The sequence below is a fragment of the Solanum verrucosum genome, unplaced genomic scaffold (assembly GCF_900185275.1).
Source record: "Solanum verrucosum unplaced genomic scaffold, falcon-dt-bn FXZP01000278.1, whole genome shotgun sequence".
Classification (NCBI taxonomy): Eukaryota; Viridiplantae; Streptophyta; class Magnoliopsida; order Solanales; family Solanaceae; genus Solanum; species Solanum verrucosum.
Genome location: NW_026020332.1, coordinates 1,664,541 through 1,682,070, shown reverse-complemented (window position 1 = coordinate 1,682,070; position 17,530 = coordinate 1,664,541). Strand labels below are relative to the sequence as shown.

The 17,530-nt window shown below is 34.2% G+C and overlaps 3 protein-coding genes across 3 annotated transcripts; all 3 read right to left on the bottom strand.

Moving 5' to 3' along the window:
- Nucleotides 1-86: 86 nt before the first annotated feature.
- On the bottom strand, nucleotides 87-3,838 carry LOC125836366 (putative disease resistance protein At1g50180). Its single transcript, XM_049515543.1, has 2 exons — nucleotides 1,040-3,838; nucleotides 87-293 (listed from the first exon to the last, which is right to left on the bottom strand). The coding sequence occupies exons 1-2, from the start codon at nucleotides 3,836-3,838 to the stop codon at nucleotides 87-89; spliced, it is 3,006 nt and encodes a 1,001-aa protein (XP_049371500.1).
- A 4,503-nt stretch (nucleotides 3,839-8,341) lies between these two features.
- Nucleotides 8,342-12,147, bottom strand: LOC125836461 (uncharacterized protein At2g34460, chloroplastic-like). Its single transcript, XM_049515634.1, has 5 exons — nucleotides 11,985-12,147; nucleotides 11,688-11,888; nucleotides 10,472-10,591; nucleotides 8,753-9,025; nucleotides 8,342-8,649 (listed from the first exon to the last, which is right to left on the bottom strand). The coding sequence occupies exons 2-5, from the start codon at nucleotides 11,886-11,888 to the stop codon at nucleotides 8,485-8,487; spliced, it is 759 nt and encodes a 252-aa protein (XP_049371591.1). The 5' UTR covers nucleotides 11,985-12,147; the 3' UTR covers nucleotides 8,342-8,484.
- Nucleotides 12,148-12,749: 602 nt separating this feature from the next.
- On the bottom strand, nucleotides 12,750-16,101 carry LOC125836457 (uncharacterized protein At2g34460, chloroplastic-like). The gene is made up of 5 exons (XM_049515628.1): nucleotides 15,969-16,101; nucleotides 15,637-15,837; nucleotides 14,950-15,069; nucleotides 13,157-13,429; nucleotides 12,750-13,074 (listed from the first exon to the last, which is right to left on the bottom strand). The coding sequence occupies exons 1-5, from the start codon at nucleotides 16,086-16,088 to the stop codon at nucleotides 12,910-12,912; spliced, it is 879 nt and encodes a 292-aa protein (XP_049371585.1). The 5' UTR covers nucleotides 16,089-16,101; the 3' UTR covers nucleotides 12,750-12,909.
- Between the last annotated feature and the right edge of the window lie 1,429 nt (nucleotides 16,102-17,530).

The following is a 17,530-nucleotide window of genomic DNA, read 5'->3' as shown; positions in this document are numbered from 1 at the left end:
TAAACAGATAAACCTTTCACCAAATTTTAAAAAGCTGTTGCTTAACCAATTGAAGAAGTCTGTTGCTTCTGGTAAACTAAGAGCTCCTACAAGCTTCCATTGGCTCGATCTGCAGCTTCTAAACCTGTCCCTGCTACTGCCCCGGTAAAGAAGAACCCAGCTGCAGCTGATAAGCCCAAAGCAGGGCAAAGCCCAATTGCCCAAACAAAACTGAGAATTGACAAAGTAAGGGTTTCAACTTTAAGAAAAGTTTTTGGTGCCAGCCACCGTAGCAATCGCCGGCGCAGCCATCTCTACCGGAATTCCCAGTAGCTCGACACTTGGGCTTAACCTCTCTACCAAATTAAAGTGAGTTATTGTACAATTGCAGCGCGCTATTTTGTTTTTTTACAAAGATTTTGATCTAATGAGCCGTCTTTTTCATTAGTTCAGTTATTATTACTTTATATCATCAATTCCTAAATCTTTTAAATCATAAAATTTAAATTAGATTCTTCGGAATTTCTCTTTTTTGATTTTCCACTTGATGCTTGATATCCATATTGAAGTTCTTCGGAATTTCTTCTTTTTTTATTTCCTACTTAATGTTTGATATCTATATTGAAATTCGATTAAATTGGGATGAGAAGTACCCATTAGATTAAAATGCTCCTTAGCAAAGAAAACTTCATACCCAGGGATTTGAACCCGGAAATAAGGATGAACGAGCATTTACCAAATTGAACGGAAGTTGAAATTTTTGTAAAAGAAAATGACTTCTGCTCCTTAGCTAGAGAATTCATTTTTTAATTAAAAAAAAAAAAAAACTATTTTGCCAGGAAACTTTTTTAGTGGAGAAAACATTTTCAAAGCAGTAAAGGCAGGAAATTAAGAAGAGGATCATTCCAAACATACTCAGAATTAGTGCAAAAATGTAAAGTGGAATTAGATATTACCCTTGTCATTCTATGAATTAAAAATATACTTATGAAAAGAAAAGGAAAAGGAAATACATAATAATGTATTCTTTGAATTAAAAATCTCTGTCGTGCGAATGTACTTCATGAAATGCCTGTATAAATTTGGTGGCCTTTGTAGCAATATATTCACGCTCCAGTTGTTGGATCCATTCTTCAGAATCTGTACTGGGATGTCCAACCACAATGTTGGGAATGTGTTGGAGTATGTGCAAATGTGAAACATAAAGACTAGCAATAAATGCTTCAGGCATTCCTCGAATCTCCAGCTTCTCAAGGTTAGACAATGATATCAACTCTCCTGGGAGACTCATCAACGAGTAGCATTTGAAGATTTGCAGGCATTTGAGTCCAGCCATTGAGCCTTTCCCTAGATTCATTGCTTTCATATACATTAGTTGATCCATCCTGAGAAACTTGAGTCCACGAAACCCATTCTCCGATATTCTTATCCTGTACTCTTGATACGAATCATAATAATAAAAGGCTTTAACTAGTTTTAGAACTGACAAGTTGGTTAACTTCTCCAATACTTGGATTGAATCTGGATGGAGGTTCGAGTTCACCAAAGTCAGCTGACAAAGCTTAGGTGGAAATACGCAAGAATTAACTGGTATTGATGCTAAGCCTCCCTTCAACTTAAGCTTGACAACACGACTCAACTTAGATAAACCAGCAACCAAATGTATTTTCATGCTACCCTCTACTTCCAAACACAAGGATTGAAGGCTCTCAAGCTCTGCAAGTGAATCACATAATCTAGTCATGTCTAGGTTATCAGCACTTCCAATGAGTAAACCAACTTTTTGGAGATGAGTCATTCTTGTCAGGTTTTCATGGTGCATCCAGTGATGAACAGGCATGCTGCCTAGAGTTTGGAGATTGTTAGGTAGGTCAATCTTCAATAGGCTGGGGGAATTTATGTAACCAAGTATATGCCGTAAATTCTCTAACTTCCACAAGACATTAGGAACTTTCACAGAATAAAACCTAGACATGGGCATATCTATTGTTTCCAAGTTCTGCAAACGACTTATCGAATGGGGAAAATTCTTAATACATGTCTTCCATCCTATGCCTAAGTACTTCAAGGAACATAGTTTCCCAATACTATCTGAGATCACCTTTAAACCAGGAGAGTCTATGTATAGCACTCTGAGAAGTTTGAAACTACTTGTACAAATACAATCAAGGTTAACTAGTTTAGCAGATGAATCAAAGGATAGAAGAGATCTTATATACGATTTTGAATTTCCCAAATATTCGTACCTCTTTACTGGAGAGTAAAGGACACGGTGCCGAGATGCAGAGAGGGGTATAGATGGATAATCTACCTCGAGAAACATTTCTTCCTTGGCCTTCATTATACAAAAGTCTCGTAGGAGATCATGGAGCCGGCAACTCTTAACTCTGTCATCTGCTGTAACTAGGATTACTTGAAGCATATTTCTGCCAATGAGCTCATCAAGATAATCCTCCACAGTGTCCTCTAATGTTTGTTCTCCCTTTTGATGAATAAGACCATGGGCAATCCATATGTGCATGAGTTGCTTCACAGGTATGTCTTTGCCTTTCTGGAGAAGGCCTAAGTAGAGAAAGCAAGATTTTAAATGGGGAGGTAAGTCCTGATAACTCAACGCCAAAATTGTTGATACGCCATAAGTTTGAGTTTTGACAAGGTATGAACTGAGGCCTCGCTGTACTCTCTGCCACTCACTTCTTTGCTTCTTCTTCCCAGCCAAGAGACCTCCTATGACAGTGATTGCCAGTGGCAACCCATCACATTTTTCCAGAATCTCTTTTCCCACGTCCACCAAGTCCTGTGGACACTCTCTATCCTCAGCAAATACTTTCTTGAGAAAGAGTTCCCAGCTCTCCTCTTCGCTCAATACTTCAAGTTTGTAGGGTGTGGCATGGGGATCTGCATGCAAAGCAACCTCCTTTCGGCGGCTGGTAAGTAGCAATCTACTTGACTTACCATTGTCAGGAAATGACCTAACAATGAGATCACATGCTTCTGTGGTCCAGATGTCATCAAGAACAATGAGATAGCATGTATCTTTCAAACGCCTCTGGAGCATTTCCTCCAAACCGGCCTCTGACAATTTGTCCATCGTGTCCACTATCTTCACTTTATCTTCTTCTGGATTTGCCAGTTGTAAAATGAGTTCCTTGATGATCTTCATGGGCTTATGATCTTGGGATACATAAAGCCATGCCCGAGTGTCAAACTTGTCTCTGATTTGAGTTTGGTTATAAACTTCCTTGGCAAGAGTCGTCTTGCCGACTCCCCCCATACCAACAATTGAAGCAACACGAAGCCGTTTGTCCTCCTTCAGAAGAATTGACACGACAGAGCTCACATGCTTCTCTAGACCAACAGAATCCTTGTTGGCAACCAAGGGTGAGGAGCGTCTTAGTTCACGCATCTTCTCTCGTGTTGTGCTTGAACCTTCCCCATCTCCGAGACCTTGAATATGCATGATGCCATATCTTTCACGACTGTTGGATATTTCAAGAATTCTGGTCTGAATCGATTCGATCTCTTTCCCTACTTTGTAAAGACAGTATAGTTTCTTAGGATAGAAGACACACTTGATGAAGAAACACTGTCGTTTTTGGGACTCAACTTGGTGGATGAATATTTCAATCACATCCTCAGCATGGTAGGCAACTGCTCTGATTTCAGATACCCAATTGCGGATTGTTGCAGCCTCATCTTCCTCTTGCTTCATATCTGCATCTTTCAGGAAACACTTCATACGGACAAGCTCATCTTGCATTCCTTCAACTCCTTGTCGGACGTTTTTCAGGAAAACAATTTTTTTCTGGAGAAGATCAATAAGCCGCTCTGCAACATAGGAAACTGCTGCTTCAGCCATCGCTGTTTCTTTTTTCTCTCTCTCTATTTCTCTTTTTTCTTATTTCTTGTTGCTTTTCTCCTTAAATTTCCGAAATAATGTCTTATATAACTATGTGATTTTTGGGATAGATTGCTGCAATGTGCTGCAATGATACTTTACTTGATCATCTTCATAAAAAAGATGAAACTTTACTTGATCAGTAATCATTGCATCTTCTTTCTCTCTACTTTTATCAGCAGGTTTCTTTGTTTTTTGCGTAACTGAACTTGTGTGCCCAAATTTTGGATGGAATAGATAAATTTCAGGCATTCAATTGTTTATGTGTCAAGTTGGGAGAAAATATTAGAAACTACAATGGATTATGCAAAGTTTCAATTGTTTTAAGAAATCATTTGCTACAAACCTGAACTAAAGAATTGATGCCTTGTGGTAATTATATACCAACAAGACTCTTTCTTGAGGAACTCAAACATCCATTGATTCGATTGTGTTCAACTAATTGTTTATGAAGGCCAAGTCTTCCGATTGAAGATTAATATTACCTTTTAAAATTTATATGTGTAATGCTTTTACTTTTTATGAAAAACAAAGTACTACTTCTAATATATATATATACAGAATCCGTGAACAAGGGTGTGTGAGTAAGTTATGAGATGAGTGATGAATCATGAGGTTGGTATATCGCACAACTATACGTAGTACACAACTAGTAGTATAAAACTATAGATATTTCTAAGAAGAAATAACAAAACCTGTTCTGTTCTGTTCTTTCAGAATGAAATTAAATTCTTATTAGATATCAAGATCCCAACAAATAATCTCAAGATTACAATTATGGAAAAGAAACAAGAATTTAAGAAGGGGCGAAAAAACAGAAACTTCAGAAAAAGACGGCAGCCATTGAAGCAATGACAGCCATTAGAAGAGGAACAAACAAAGTAACTCCAGCACTTTCCATAGTAGGTGAAGGTGCTGGTGCTTCTGCAGCCAACACTCCAACATTTCCAAAAGCTAAAAGAACCATTAAGCAAATGGTGAAAACCATAACAAACTTCTTGGAACACTCCATTTTTCCTTCAAGAACTTCAATAAAAATGAGAAAAATAAACAATGAAAAACTAGAATCTTATTGAAGTGACTCTTGTTAAAAAAGTTAACAAGAGGACTGGCTTTTATAGGGGGGGGGGAATTTAGTTGCATTTCCAACTATCTTATTACAGAAAAAAATTTTAAAAAAAAACTTAAGAATATATTTTGAAGGGGCAATGTTAGTTAATCCAGTCTGTAACCAAAAAAAGAATTGAAGAGCTATTATTTTCCAGGCTAGTTTTTACTTGCTGAAGAGAAATGAAGCTCCTACATGTGCACTGCTATTATAAATAATTGGTGACAGATTTTATTTGATTATTTTGGATTGAGTTATCTTAATTAACTATGTAATTTATCCAAAAAAAATCATTTGTATAAGTTGTCAAGCTTGTGTATGTAATCATTGAGAATGGTTAGTTAAGCAACCAGCACATGTTAAAGCATCAATTAGCTGATTATCATTTTCTATTATTAGGTGGATTGGTTGTTTTAATCTATATTTCTCTATCCTTAATCCTTTGTTAGTATAATTAAAAAGTATTGTTAGTCTCGTTCTGATGTATCTTCTTACGTCACCTTTACTTTGCAATCCTCTTTTTAAATCAACATTACTGCTTCCACCGTCCAGATTTTTACTTGTTCACTGTATTATACTATTTTGGGATGTCCAACAAAACTTATTCAGTTTATAAAACCAATGAATAATTTATCATTCTATGTCTATTTTCCCCTTGCTATTAAATATTATTCATTTTTCAATGTGCAGATGACTTATATTTAATAAAGGTGATTTGGTAAAATTATCTTATTATTTATTGCTTCTTAATCTCTGTGCCAAGAATAGTTGGACAAGGGAGTAATATATAGTACTCCCTCCATTTCAATTAATTGAATTATTGAGGTGTTTCACTCTCTTTAAGAAATAAGATTAAGACATAAATTAGGCATAACATTTCATTTTTACCTGTATTAATTATTGTCAAATTTATTATTAAAATAACTAAACATTAATCATATCATATATCATATATCATATATATACTAAGGCACACCTACGTGGCGCCACCACAAACCAAAATTCCTTTTTTAATTTATTTATTTCCAAAAATAGTCTTCCCCTTTCATGAAAAATTGTGACATTTAATGAAAAGTTGCGACTTTAATGAAGAGTTGCGACTTTTATGAAAAGTTGCGACTTTAATGAAGAGTTGCAACTTTTATGAAAAGTCGTGACTTTTATGAAAGGTTATGACCTTTCCGAAGGATTGCAACTTTTCCAAATGGTTGTAATATTTCCCATAAGGAACAATAAACATTTGTTCACACTACCCTTTGTTGTCTATAAATAGAGGGAATACCTCTCATTTTAAAACAACGAAAATTCTGAACTTTTTCTTCTTCTTCACAATTAAATATTTATATATTATGCTCATGTTGAGTGGCTCACTGAGACCATTGCTTATGTTACAGACCTGGTATTTATTTTTTACAGTCATTAATTTATACTTATGTTATTAAGGATAAATGATAAGATGTAATAATTTTCATTTTCCTTTACATTATTAATGTTTGTTGCTACGTAATCTTGTATGTAAGATAATATAGTGTTTTAGTTTTAATGACAGATAGATTTTAAATATTATTTTATAAATTCCGTGATGTTGAATTCTCACGCGAAGCGCGGGTAATTTTACTAGTTAATAACTAATTCCAATACTAACTAATGAAGTCTAAAATTGGAAGAACATTCTAAAAGTAGTCTTGAAAATTGAACAATTAAGTTAATTTGAAAGATGAAAAATGTCTCAATAATTCAATTTATTTGAAATGGAGGAAGTATTAATTTCATACATGTTCAATACTCCCTTTGTCCCTAATTACTTGTTCATTTTTGAATTAACACGCCTATTAAAGAAACAATAATTGACATAGTGATTTTACCATTTTACTTATAAAGTAGATGAATTAAAAACTTAAGATTTTCAAAAAGTTCAACATTTTTCAAATTAATTAATTGAGGGTATAATAGATAAAAAAAATTGTCATTTCTTGATTTGTCAAAATGGACAAGTAATCCGGACAACTAAAAAAAGAAAAGTGGACAAGTAATTAGGGACAGACGGAGTGGTAATTTTCGTTGTCTGAAATATGTGTAGTTCCTTCTTGTTTTTCGTTTCAAGCTTCATGAACCTTGTCACGTCCTGCTTTTGAGAATACTGATCAGATAAGAGTAGTCTTGATAATAAATCTGAACAAATATCACTAATTCCACAATTATTTACCTAAGAATTAAGCGCGCAATCTGACCCAAACATAAGTAAGATGTGGCATATGGTGACTCTTAACATTATCGAAAAGATGAGCCATGTTAAAATAATTTTCTTCTGAATAGGACCACTAACGCATGAATTAAGAGAAATTATTTTGAAAAGTTGATCAACTGATAAATCTCTAAACAATTTAAGTGATCAGTACATGGCATTGAAGCTTTAATTAGCTTAACCTATCAAAAACTAACAAACTTTCTATCTAATAACAAGTGGGGAACCTCTAGTTTGTTTAGTCCAGGCTGGCTGTATCTATAAAGCTAATATTACTAGTTTTATTATTTTGACAACCCATCACCCTCAAAAATATTTTCTTCTTAATATTCTCGAATAATATAGCTGGAGAATTATTGTTTTTTCCCATAAACTTTTTCCTATAAAAGCCATGTGTATTGTCCTTCCAATACACACTTAAGACAGTCACTTTAATCAATCTTGTTATCCATTGCTTAGAGTTCTCTTTTTCTTCTCTGTATTTTACTGAAAAGAAAAAAATGGAGGGTATTAAGAAGTTGGCTGTTTTCACCATTTGCATGATGATGCTAGTCGCTTTCGGAAATGTTGGAGGAGCAATGGCTGCTGGAGAAGAATCACCTGCACCTTCACCTTCAATGGAGAGTGCTGCTATTACTTTGTTTGTCCCTGTTTTCATGGCTGCCTTTGCTTCTCTGGCTGCTTTCTTCTTCTAATCAATTTTTGTAATTTGTTACTACTTTCTACTTTGTTGGGATTTCTTCATCTTATTATAAGACAATTTTATTTTTGTGATTCACTACTGTATTTCCTTCTTTTCAAACCTGCTTTGATTTACATGAGCCAAGGGTCTTTCGAAAACGTGTCTACCTTCACAAGGTAGGGTAAAGTCGGTGTAAACATTACTCTACCCAGACCTCACTTGTGGGATTACAATAGGTATGTTGTCGTTATTGGATATTTGATGATCATCATGAAAAAATAAATAAAGAAATGACATTCACAGAACTTAAACAAGACGCTAGTACTATAACTCAAAATTCCTGGCAAGCCAAATAGCAAGCAAACATTAACATGCGCACTGTTGGAAAGTGAAAATTCTGGAAATAATACTTGTAATTCATTTTATCTTTTCTTTTGAGTAGTGTTGTGAACTTGGTGCAAGAACCAAGTTCAGATCACAACAGCATCATCATTTACACAAGAGAAATGTTGAGTATCGTATATATCAAAAAAACATTTTAGTGGATCGAATAAAAGTTGCATGCTTACAAGTCACTGTTGTTCTATTGAACCAAAGAGTTCCTCGAATGAACGTTTAGGGGCATCTGTACTAGCCACTATCTCCACGACTTTGTAATGAGATTCTGGATGGAGCAATGCCTCAACTGCAACTTCAGCTACCTGATCTCTAGATATTGAGCCTCGAAAAAGGGTATCCTAAATTGAGGGAAGAGAGAGTGTGTAACATTAGATGCAAAAAAGGACTTCTGGAACATTGTTGAAATGGAACACTACAGGAGTAAGCTATACATAATGTTACCTCTGGTTGCATGACTATATTTCCTTGTGGAGGATCGTTTTTTAGCCCACCAGGCCGAATTATTGTGTAGTTGATGCCAGATTTACGAATGTGTCTCTCAGCTTGAAGCTTTGCTACCAATACGAGTCCCATAACGTTAAGGATTATATAGACTGGATTGAACAACTGACCCATTGCAGCCCCATTGACAAGAATTGAACTTATAAGGATGAACCTATTAATACCAAGTTTTTGGCATGCATCCACAAGGTTCACTGTGCCAAAATTATCAACCTGAAAAAATAAAACAATGATAGGATACGTTTTCTGATTTTAACCATATTCAAAATCAAAGAAATGCATAAGGGAGATGATAAGTTATAGGACATCTGCATGTGAACATGGATAATGCTTATAAAGGACATATAACACCTCTGCTAATTCATTGACATAAGATATGAAAATGAATACAACAACTACATCTCGATCCCAAAGCGAGTTGGGGAGACTAGGCATTGAAATCCCTATCTAATCTCACCTCAAGTTAACACTTCTTATGCATAAGATATGAAAATGTCTACTGCCAAAATTACTGACAACAGTGATCCAGAAAGAAGTAAGATGAGCGGTGTCTAATTATTAAGTAGGTTATTGGGAACAGAACAATAGCATGAGCAGAATTGAGTTATCAGCAAATCAGAGAAGTGAAAGCTGAAATGCTCCAGAGTTGGTATCGTTTGGACCATTTCTTTTTAATAGAATTGCCCAGCACCATATTTGTTTCTACAACTGACGCTTCTAGATCCCAAGTGAAAGCTAAAGAGGGTTGAGTCTAAGAACTGATACAGTAATCTCTGCTTCAACTTAACTCCAGAGAGGAAGTTCCAAAGATTGGTTTGTCAAATGCACTAACTTTTAGCTACTGGAAACTTACAACTTACTTTTTCAATAACTCTTATCACACCCACTGCTGTTAATGTATGGGGAAGGAATACATTAAATTTCATGGTGTTTATATTATGGTTGTCCGAGAATTTTTTCTAAAATCTGCAGACGAGTAAACAAAGGAATTGGAAAGGAAAGCAATAAAATAGAAAGTAAGAGGATAAAAGGAGGCTTTCAAGATTTCACTCCACATGCAAATATTCTTTTTTTCTTTCACCAAACGAAATGATGAAGATAAATCTCTTGATGCCAGAAGACGTTACGCATAACAGTAAAAATTGAGATAAAAAATTTTCGAGTTTGAATTACTCTCAACTACCTAGCGCTTGGCTAAACGATGTCAAGAGGAGGTGTAATAAAGTAAAATAAAAGGAGAAAACAAACCATAACAACTATTATCTTCAAGATGATACTTGCTTGAATGCCAATTCAGTAACTAAAATGTTCATTTAAGCGAAAAAATTGAACTTCAATTGCTATGACGTTGGTCACTCCTTTTACATTTTCCTGTCCTGGGTATCGAGAATCTTTTAGGATAATGAGGACTCTCCAAAAAATCAAGGATTCCATATTGAATTCACCAACATGTTCTTGCAGTTGCAAACTAACAAGCACAGTGTGATTTTCAAGCTAATAAGACTAAAATTTAAGTACTGAAAAGACATTGTATTGCATAAAAATGAGACTGAAACTCCCATCAAGCCTATCACAAAATCATCTCACTTTGCTGATCATCAAGATCAGGTGTGAAGGATCTGGTAAATACTACTATTTTGTGGATTGGAGTTGACTAACCTTCCAAGGTGTCAACAAGTTCCACGAAGGCTGGAAACCTGTAGCACATATTACCGCATCAGAATCATCACCAATGGCATCAGCTAGTTTAGCTGATCCCTCTGTCACATCGGCTTTCACCTGAGAACAATTAGAACAATATGGAATTTCCACAGGGAGTATTCATAAACAAGGTGTTCCTTTCCAGAGAAGGTATATGTTTCCTTCACTATCTATTTTTCCCATTTGCAGAAGAATGTATTCAGCTTTTTTTAGCCTATATCAAATAGCTAAACTTGGAGCGTTGCAGTGTTCAAGTAGCACCAAGTCTTATAAGTGTTGAAAATGAATTTAGACTTATTGTAGGCAAAGTTAGAAGGAGGCCAAAGTTAGAAGGTTAAAGATATAGCTATATTCAAAAACTGAAATTTCTTATAAGAAAGGTAGAAGGTTTTCATTTTATCTCCAAAACTAACTACAGATTTGACAGTTTGAGTAAAAATGACAAGGCAAGACATGTAATACGCGTAGGCGGGTAAGAATGTATATCTGCACACTCAAATTTGAAGTGTTCTCGTTTGGAAGCGAAGCTCTCCAAGTCATAAAGAGTTGCTTGTTCCTAGATTCTCTAGAAATGTTTTGAGAAAGCTGTCCTACTAATGAACTGAATGAAAGTTCCCATAAAACACACTCTTATGGAGGCATAATAACAAAATTTTGTGACCTAAACTTGTAAGTTGTAATATTATTTGGTTGAACTGAATATACCAAAGTCTCATGCACTTAAAAACTTTAAAACACTGAAGTACAGCACCCACTTATAGCTTCTTATGGAAAACATGTAATATTTCAAATTACAACTCCATTCTCATTAATAATTTGGCATTTCACTTTTCAATAGCTAAGTTGTGCGGACTCTTCATTTTCGTCCAAAAATACACTACTTTTGGAGAATCAGACATTCAGTTTGTTGACATTTTTGAAGAGTTCAAGCAACACAGTTCATCAGTATTGCTCAAACTGATGCTTTATGTAAGAAAGTCAAATTTCTGAATTAATAGTAATATTAAGAACTTATTACTATTTCGTTCATCCATAATTAGTAAAGTTAATTCAACAACCACTTTATTAAATTGACAACTTGATTCGGAAGGCCCTAAAACTCCTCAGCTTTGCTATCAACCAATTTATAGTAAAACAAAAATCCGAAATTGAAAGAAATTAAAGGAGTACTCACAATTTGAAGAAGAGGGTTTCCTTCGGGTAAGGTAGATTTAGCCTTGTCAACATCACGAACCCCAGCTTTAACAGCAAAACCCTTAGTCAAAAGCTGCTCAACAATCCTCTTCCCTGTATTCCCAGTTGCACCAGCAACAAATATTTTCTTCTTCTGACCAATACCTGCTTCTTTTTCCTCCTTAATTTCACTTCCTTCCATCTGTAATCAAAATGAAAAGTTAAAAGCACAATTATACATTACCACAAAGAGAATTCTTGAAATTTTTTGAAGTGAAAACTTGTTGCAGAGACGTACGTTGTTGGTTTAAGATGGAAAACTATGATTTTTAGTGTGGACAGAAAATGGATTGGAGGTTTGAGCAGAAGGGTTCTGAGCAAGAAAAATCAGTGGTCTTGCTTGGATAACTTGCTGTTAGCATAATCCATTTCTGTTAATTAACCGCCATAAAATGTTCTCGAAAGTCTTTTTTTTTTTTTTTTAGTAATTATTCGTATTGGAGTTCGATTATATGAGTATTCACATGTACATCTAAGTTCTCGCATTATAGAGTTTATATTTCAATTTTCACTTGTTAAACTTCTGATTTGCAGCAATTTCTTTTTTTAAATTACTCAAATTCTTTCATTATTCGAAATCACTAACGAATATGTTTGATTAGTATATACTATAAACTTATTTGACTCCAGGAATAATGTTTGATTCTCATATAATGGTTTTTTGAAAAAAAAAAAAAAAAAAAAAACTTTGAGTTCAAACATAGATAGATGTTAATAAAAGAAAACAACAAAAAGATATCATGAAATAAAAAAGTACTGTAGTATTGACGGCTAGATTGATAATTCAGTGATGCTGATGCAAAAAAGAAAAAAATTAAAGAAATGGATCTGGGAAAGAAAATTAAAAGGTGGAGATCCAAGCCTACTAATGACCATCGGATAATTAACCAACTCAACTACTAAGACTCTGAGTTAATATAGTTATAGTTACATTTTTCACCCTTCTGGCATAATATTTTCTGCCTTTCATTGACAAACATGAGATTTATTAAAAACATGTAAAAAAAAAGGGGCCAATAAGCTCTCTTTTAATCATTCACTTCCATTGTTACAAGATTGCAGAGAAGGATGTTGCAATATAAATTTGTTGCATTGTGGTCTTTGAGTAACTATATTTATAAATCATGTGTATAAACATTGACAGAAAACATCATCTTGACAAGCTACTGCTGTTTAATGGAACCAAATAGTTCCTTGAATGAACGTTTAGGGGCTTCAGTACGAGCTACTATCTCCACGACTTTGTAATGAGATTCTGGATGGAGTAATGCCTCAACTGCTACTTCAGCTACCTGATCTCTAGATATTGAGCCTTCGTAAAGGGTATCCTACATTTTGAAGGAAAAGCAAGGAGAATCTTAGGGAAACCATATGTCACACTAAACAATGAGTAAGCTATAACATTGCTACCTCTTGTTCCATTACAATGTTTCCTTGAGGTGGATCGTTTTTTAGCCCACCAGGCCTTATTATTGTGTAATTGATGCCAGATCTCCGAATATATTGCTCTGCTTGGAGCTTTGCTATCAATGTCAGTCCAAGAACATTGAGAAATACATATGCTGGATTGAACAACTGGCCCATTGCAGCTCCATTGACCAGAATGGAACTAACAAGGAGGAATCTTTTAACACCAAGTGTTCGGCATGCTTCAACAAGGTTTATTGTGCCAAAGTTATCAACCTGAAAGAATGGTATAGTAGGGATTAACAATAATAGTGGAAGGACAATACTTCATAATTCATCAAAACCCCCACCAAAATAATAATTAGGGTAGTGAGCCAACAACTCGAAGATCTGATAATTGCTTCATAATTTACGTAAGTAGAATAACCAAGAGAAGGTCGTGAGTTTAATGATCTGGAAGGTAAGACATCAACGGAGGCCTTTTTGGCCATACTAAATGTGTAGAAGGAACATAATAGAATTACCAGACAAATTTAAGGTGAAATCAAGCCAAGGAAATAAGATGATATATGTTTGCGCCCTATACATTTTAGAACATTTCCAGTCTTGCTCTCAAGTTTTTGCTTGAAAACATTCGAGAAGCCTTCTCAACTTTTCGATTGTATTAAGCATTCAACACCTAAGCAAACATCAGAACTGATGTTTGCTTCATCCACGGACAGATAAGTATACAAAATAACTTTTTCTCGAAGCTCCCACAGGTTACTTCTTTCATTCTATTAAAATTTCTGGCATTAGCTTATTTAGTTGTGCCTCCGGAGAACCTCAATCACATATGATCTCCAATCTGGTTGAGAGCTAGGGAAGGAAATCAAGAATGGTGTTTTACTTAACAGGCAAGGAATTCTTTCATAAACCTGAAACATGACTAACGGTTTCAACAATAACTGATTTTCTGACAGTAGATCCATTCTGAATTCAACCTAGTAGGCCTTAACCTGCTTAACCGCACCATTCTTGATTCCTGTTTTCCAGGCGTTATAATAGGCATTATTATAGAGCTAAGATCTTAAAGGTTAAATTGGAGTACTAAACTGTTCAAATTTGAAATTAGCTTAAATGGCAGACCTAGGGTGGATTAATAGTAGCACAAAAAGCTGGGGAAAAAGAAAAAAAAAAAAAGAAACAATTGACACCAACAACCCCGCCAGAGAAACAATTGATAATAACAGCCTGCTCCCCTGGATTCTCAGAAAAGAATGAAAAGTTTCTCCATAAACAGAAAAAAAAAAGTATTAGTAACATGAAACTGTTCAGTCTTCCATTTACTTTCTGCAGTGTAGACAAATCTTCAATGGAATGAAGTTTCTTTAACTCGAAAGACCCTATCTACCACATGGAGCGTCAGCAGCAATATCTTGGGTAGCATACTCATAAAAGTCTCCATTGTGAATCTTAAAAGAACCAAAAAGACTTTGTAATATTTTTCCAATGCCAAGAATGTGCGCATGGGTAGCAACGGTGGAAAGGGTGTCATCATGTAAAGAGGCTTCTCTAACTGAAATTAGCTATGGACTCTTGACAAACTTAATCAACACTTCTTTCTTTTGTATTCATCTTATTAATTATTATATTTTTCTTTTTCCTTTAAGCGGTTTGCCTATCCTGCAATTCATGTTATTATAAAGATCATCCAATCAGTATTTCATAAAGAGAAAACACAACCATAAAATTTCAGAAATGATAAGTAAACTGCTAAGTTAAAAGTAAAACAGGATGGAAAGGTAGCAACTAACCTTCCATGGAGCCAAAAAATCCAGTGAACGCCGAAATCCTGTAGCACATATTACTGCATCTGAATCATTCCCAATGGCATCAGCTAGTCTTGCTGATCCCTCTGTGACATCCGCTTTCACCTGAAAATAACATATTAGAATTGATTTCATCATTTCAAGTGAAATAACTCAAAGGGTTAAAAAATAGAAGTGAACATTATACTTCATAGTTAGCTCTTCACTTACATTCAAAAGCAACTTTTCCCTGATTTTTTTTCAATACATTTGCAATGCCTTTTGTTTGAAAAATAAAATCCAATTACCTTCTATACTAAATGATCATATTTTAAAGGTTTTGACATAATCTCCAATTTTAATCCTTTTCTATCTAAACTACACTAAGTATCACCTGAATACACCAGCCAAAACAAACTCTTTAAGTTGATGGAGGAGTGTAAGCAAGATCAAGCAGAATAAACAAGCTGCATATTTGTTCAAATTGAAAGACAAAAAAAAAAAAACAGAATTGGACAAATAACCCAATATATAATTTAAAGGCACTTCCCCTATTAACAAAACTTTCTTTGAGCTTAACATCTAACCCTTAAAGTAGCATACTTGCTGCATAATCAACTACTGATTGAGCAATTAACTTCTATTAGTTTCTAAAAAGTTAACTAAAAATAACAGAAATTGAAACAAACCCACAATTTGAAGATCAGGGTTTTGACCCGGTAAGGTTGATTTAGCCTTGTCAACATCAAGAACCCCAGCCTTAACAGCAAAACCCTTTGCCAGAAGCTGTTCAACAATCCTCTTCCCAGTGTTCCCAGTCGCACCAGCAACAAATATTTTCTTCTTTTCACTGATACCCACTTCCTCTTTTCCTTCAATTTCACTTCCTTCTATCTGTAATCAAACAAAATACAAAACCAAAATGACTTACCCCACAAATAGCAGAAGCATATTTTCTTGAAATATCACGTAATCTTGAAAAATGAAAGGAAAAATGTAATCTTTTTTATAGAGAAGAGACTTACATTTGCTGCTCTGAGTCGAAAAGAGTGAACTTTATTGACAAAAAGAGAAACAGAGGGCCGTTTAGAGGTAACAGAAAAGGCAGAGGTTGTAAGGAAGAAGAGACCAGTGGCAGTAGCCATGATTTTTCTAATTTTTCCCCTGTAAATTAACATAAATTTTCAGTCATAATACTTCTCCAACTTGTTTGGTCCCATGAATCATTATCTTTTTTCTTTCTTTCTATATTTTTTTTTTTTGTTTTTTTTTTCAATAAAGTTTTTTTTCTTTATTCACTTCAGAGTTGGGACTAGTTGTTCATATTTTTATGAAAGAATTCTTATCCTATAAATTTTCACATTATATCTTGGTTTATTGCTGAAAGTGTAATGTGAAACTATTATAAAAGGATCAAATAATAACGGGATTCTTTAGTGAATAAATTGTTATGGAGTAGTAAATATTTGGTTTATTGAATTAAAAATGTAATATACATGAGCTTTCTTAAAAGATTCTGGGAGAAAAGCATTTTGTCCTTATGTTGTGATTAATAATTATTATCTCATATTGAGTGAGATATAATAATATTATAATTGTGATATAAATAATTTCGGATTTGCTAACAATATGCATTTGGAGTTTCTTGTTACTAAACTTGTCATCACATAGATATATATACAAAGTGATCTTTGCAATGTTGGGAATTAATTAACCTTACGATTGTATGGAAAAGCGTTACTGCTTGGGGTGAAAGCCGATCAAATTCTTAAGGTTAAAAACTAGCTCCTCATTGATTTTTCATCTTTTGACGTTCCTCAATGTAATCTCATAAATAGAGGTATCCAAAATCACATAGCACAAACCTATATACATAAAAACACTTAGGAGCCGTTTGGTTACTGGTTAGAGTTATGCAGGTATTAGTTATGGAGGGTTTAATTATGCTGATATTAGTTATGCAGGTATTAATTATACAAATATTAGTTTCATAGATATTATTTATTATGTAGAAATTATATTACATAAATTATAACTTATTGATTATTTAATTTATTGTAAATTAATATATTTTTAAAATGAATCAGAAATTATAAAATCCATGATTATAAACAAGAATCCAAAATAAATAAAATGCAACAGTCCCTCGGGGGTGGGGTGTAAAAACGACGAAACTCAAAAACACCCCAGGGGTCGTTCTGGTTTTTGTTTGGGTGGTTGTGTGTGTGTGTGGGGGGGGGGGTAAATAACGTAACTACAAGTTACAATAATAGATTATGTCCTTTTTTTAAAAAAGAAAAGATATAACTCCTTAATTTTTTAAATTAATATACATTATTATTTACAAACACACAAGTAAGAAAACAAATTAAGGGTAAATATGTAATTTTATTATTTTAATCCATGTATAGCTAATACCCTCATAACTTATTCTACCTTCTACCCTACATAAAATTATACATAGATCTCTTCATAAGTTATGTAAGTATTAGCTATGTGGCATTACAAAAATACAACCAAACACCACATAAAATCAAAACATGTATAACTTTTATACAACATTGGAGACACACCAACCAAACATTTT

Coding starts and splice junctions, on each gene's coding strand:
- LOC125836366 (XM_049515543.1), bottom strand. CDS start 3,838: ATGGCTGAAGCAGCAGTTTCCTATGTTGCAGAGCGGCTTATTGATCTT. Junction 294..1,039: donor TTATACAGGCATTTCATGAA/GTACATTCGCAC, acceptor GAATTCCGGTAG/AGATGGCTGCGCCGGCGATT.
- LOC125836461 (XM_049515634.1), bottom strand. CDS start 11,888: ATGGAAGGAAGTGAAATTAAGGAGGAAAAAGAAGCAGGTATTGGTCAG. Junction 9,026..10,471: donor ACTTGTTGACACCTTGGAAG/GTTAGTCAACTC, acceptor TTATTTTTTCAG/GTTGATAATTTTGGCACAGT. Junction 8,650..8,752: donor ATATAGTCATGCAACCAGAG/GTAACATTATGT, acceptor CCCTCAATTTAG/GATACCCTTTTTCGAGGCTC.
- LOC125836457 (XM_049515628.1), bottom strand. CDS start 16,088: ATGGCTACTGCCACTGGTCTCTTCTTCCTTACAACCTCTGCCTTTTCT. Junction 15,838..15,968: donor TTCGACTCAGAGCAGCAAAT/GTAAGTCTCTTC, acceptor GTTTGATTACAG/ATAGAAGGAAGTGAAATTGA. Junction 15,070..15,636: donor AAAACCCTGATCTTCAAATT/GTGGGTTTGTTT, acceptor TGTTATTTTCAG/GTGAAAGCGGATGTCACAGA.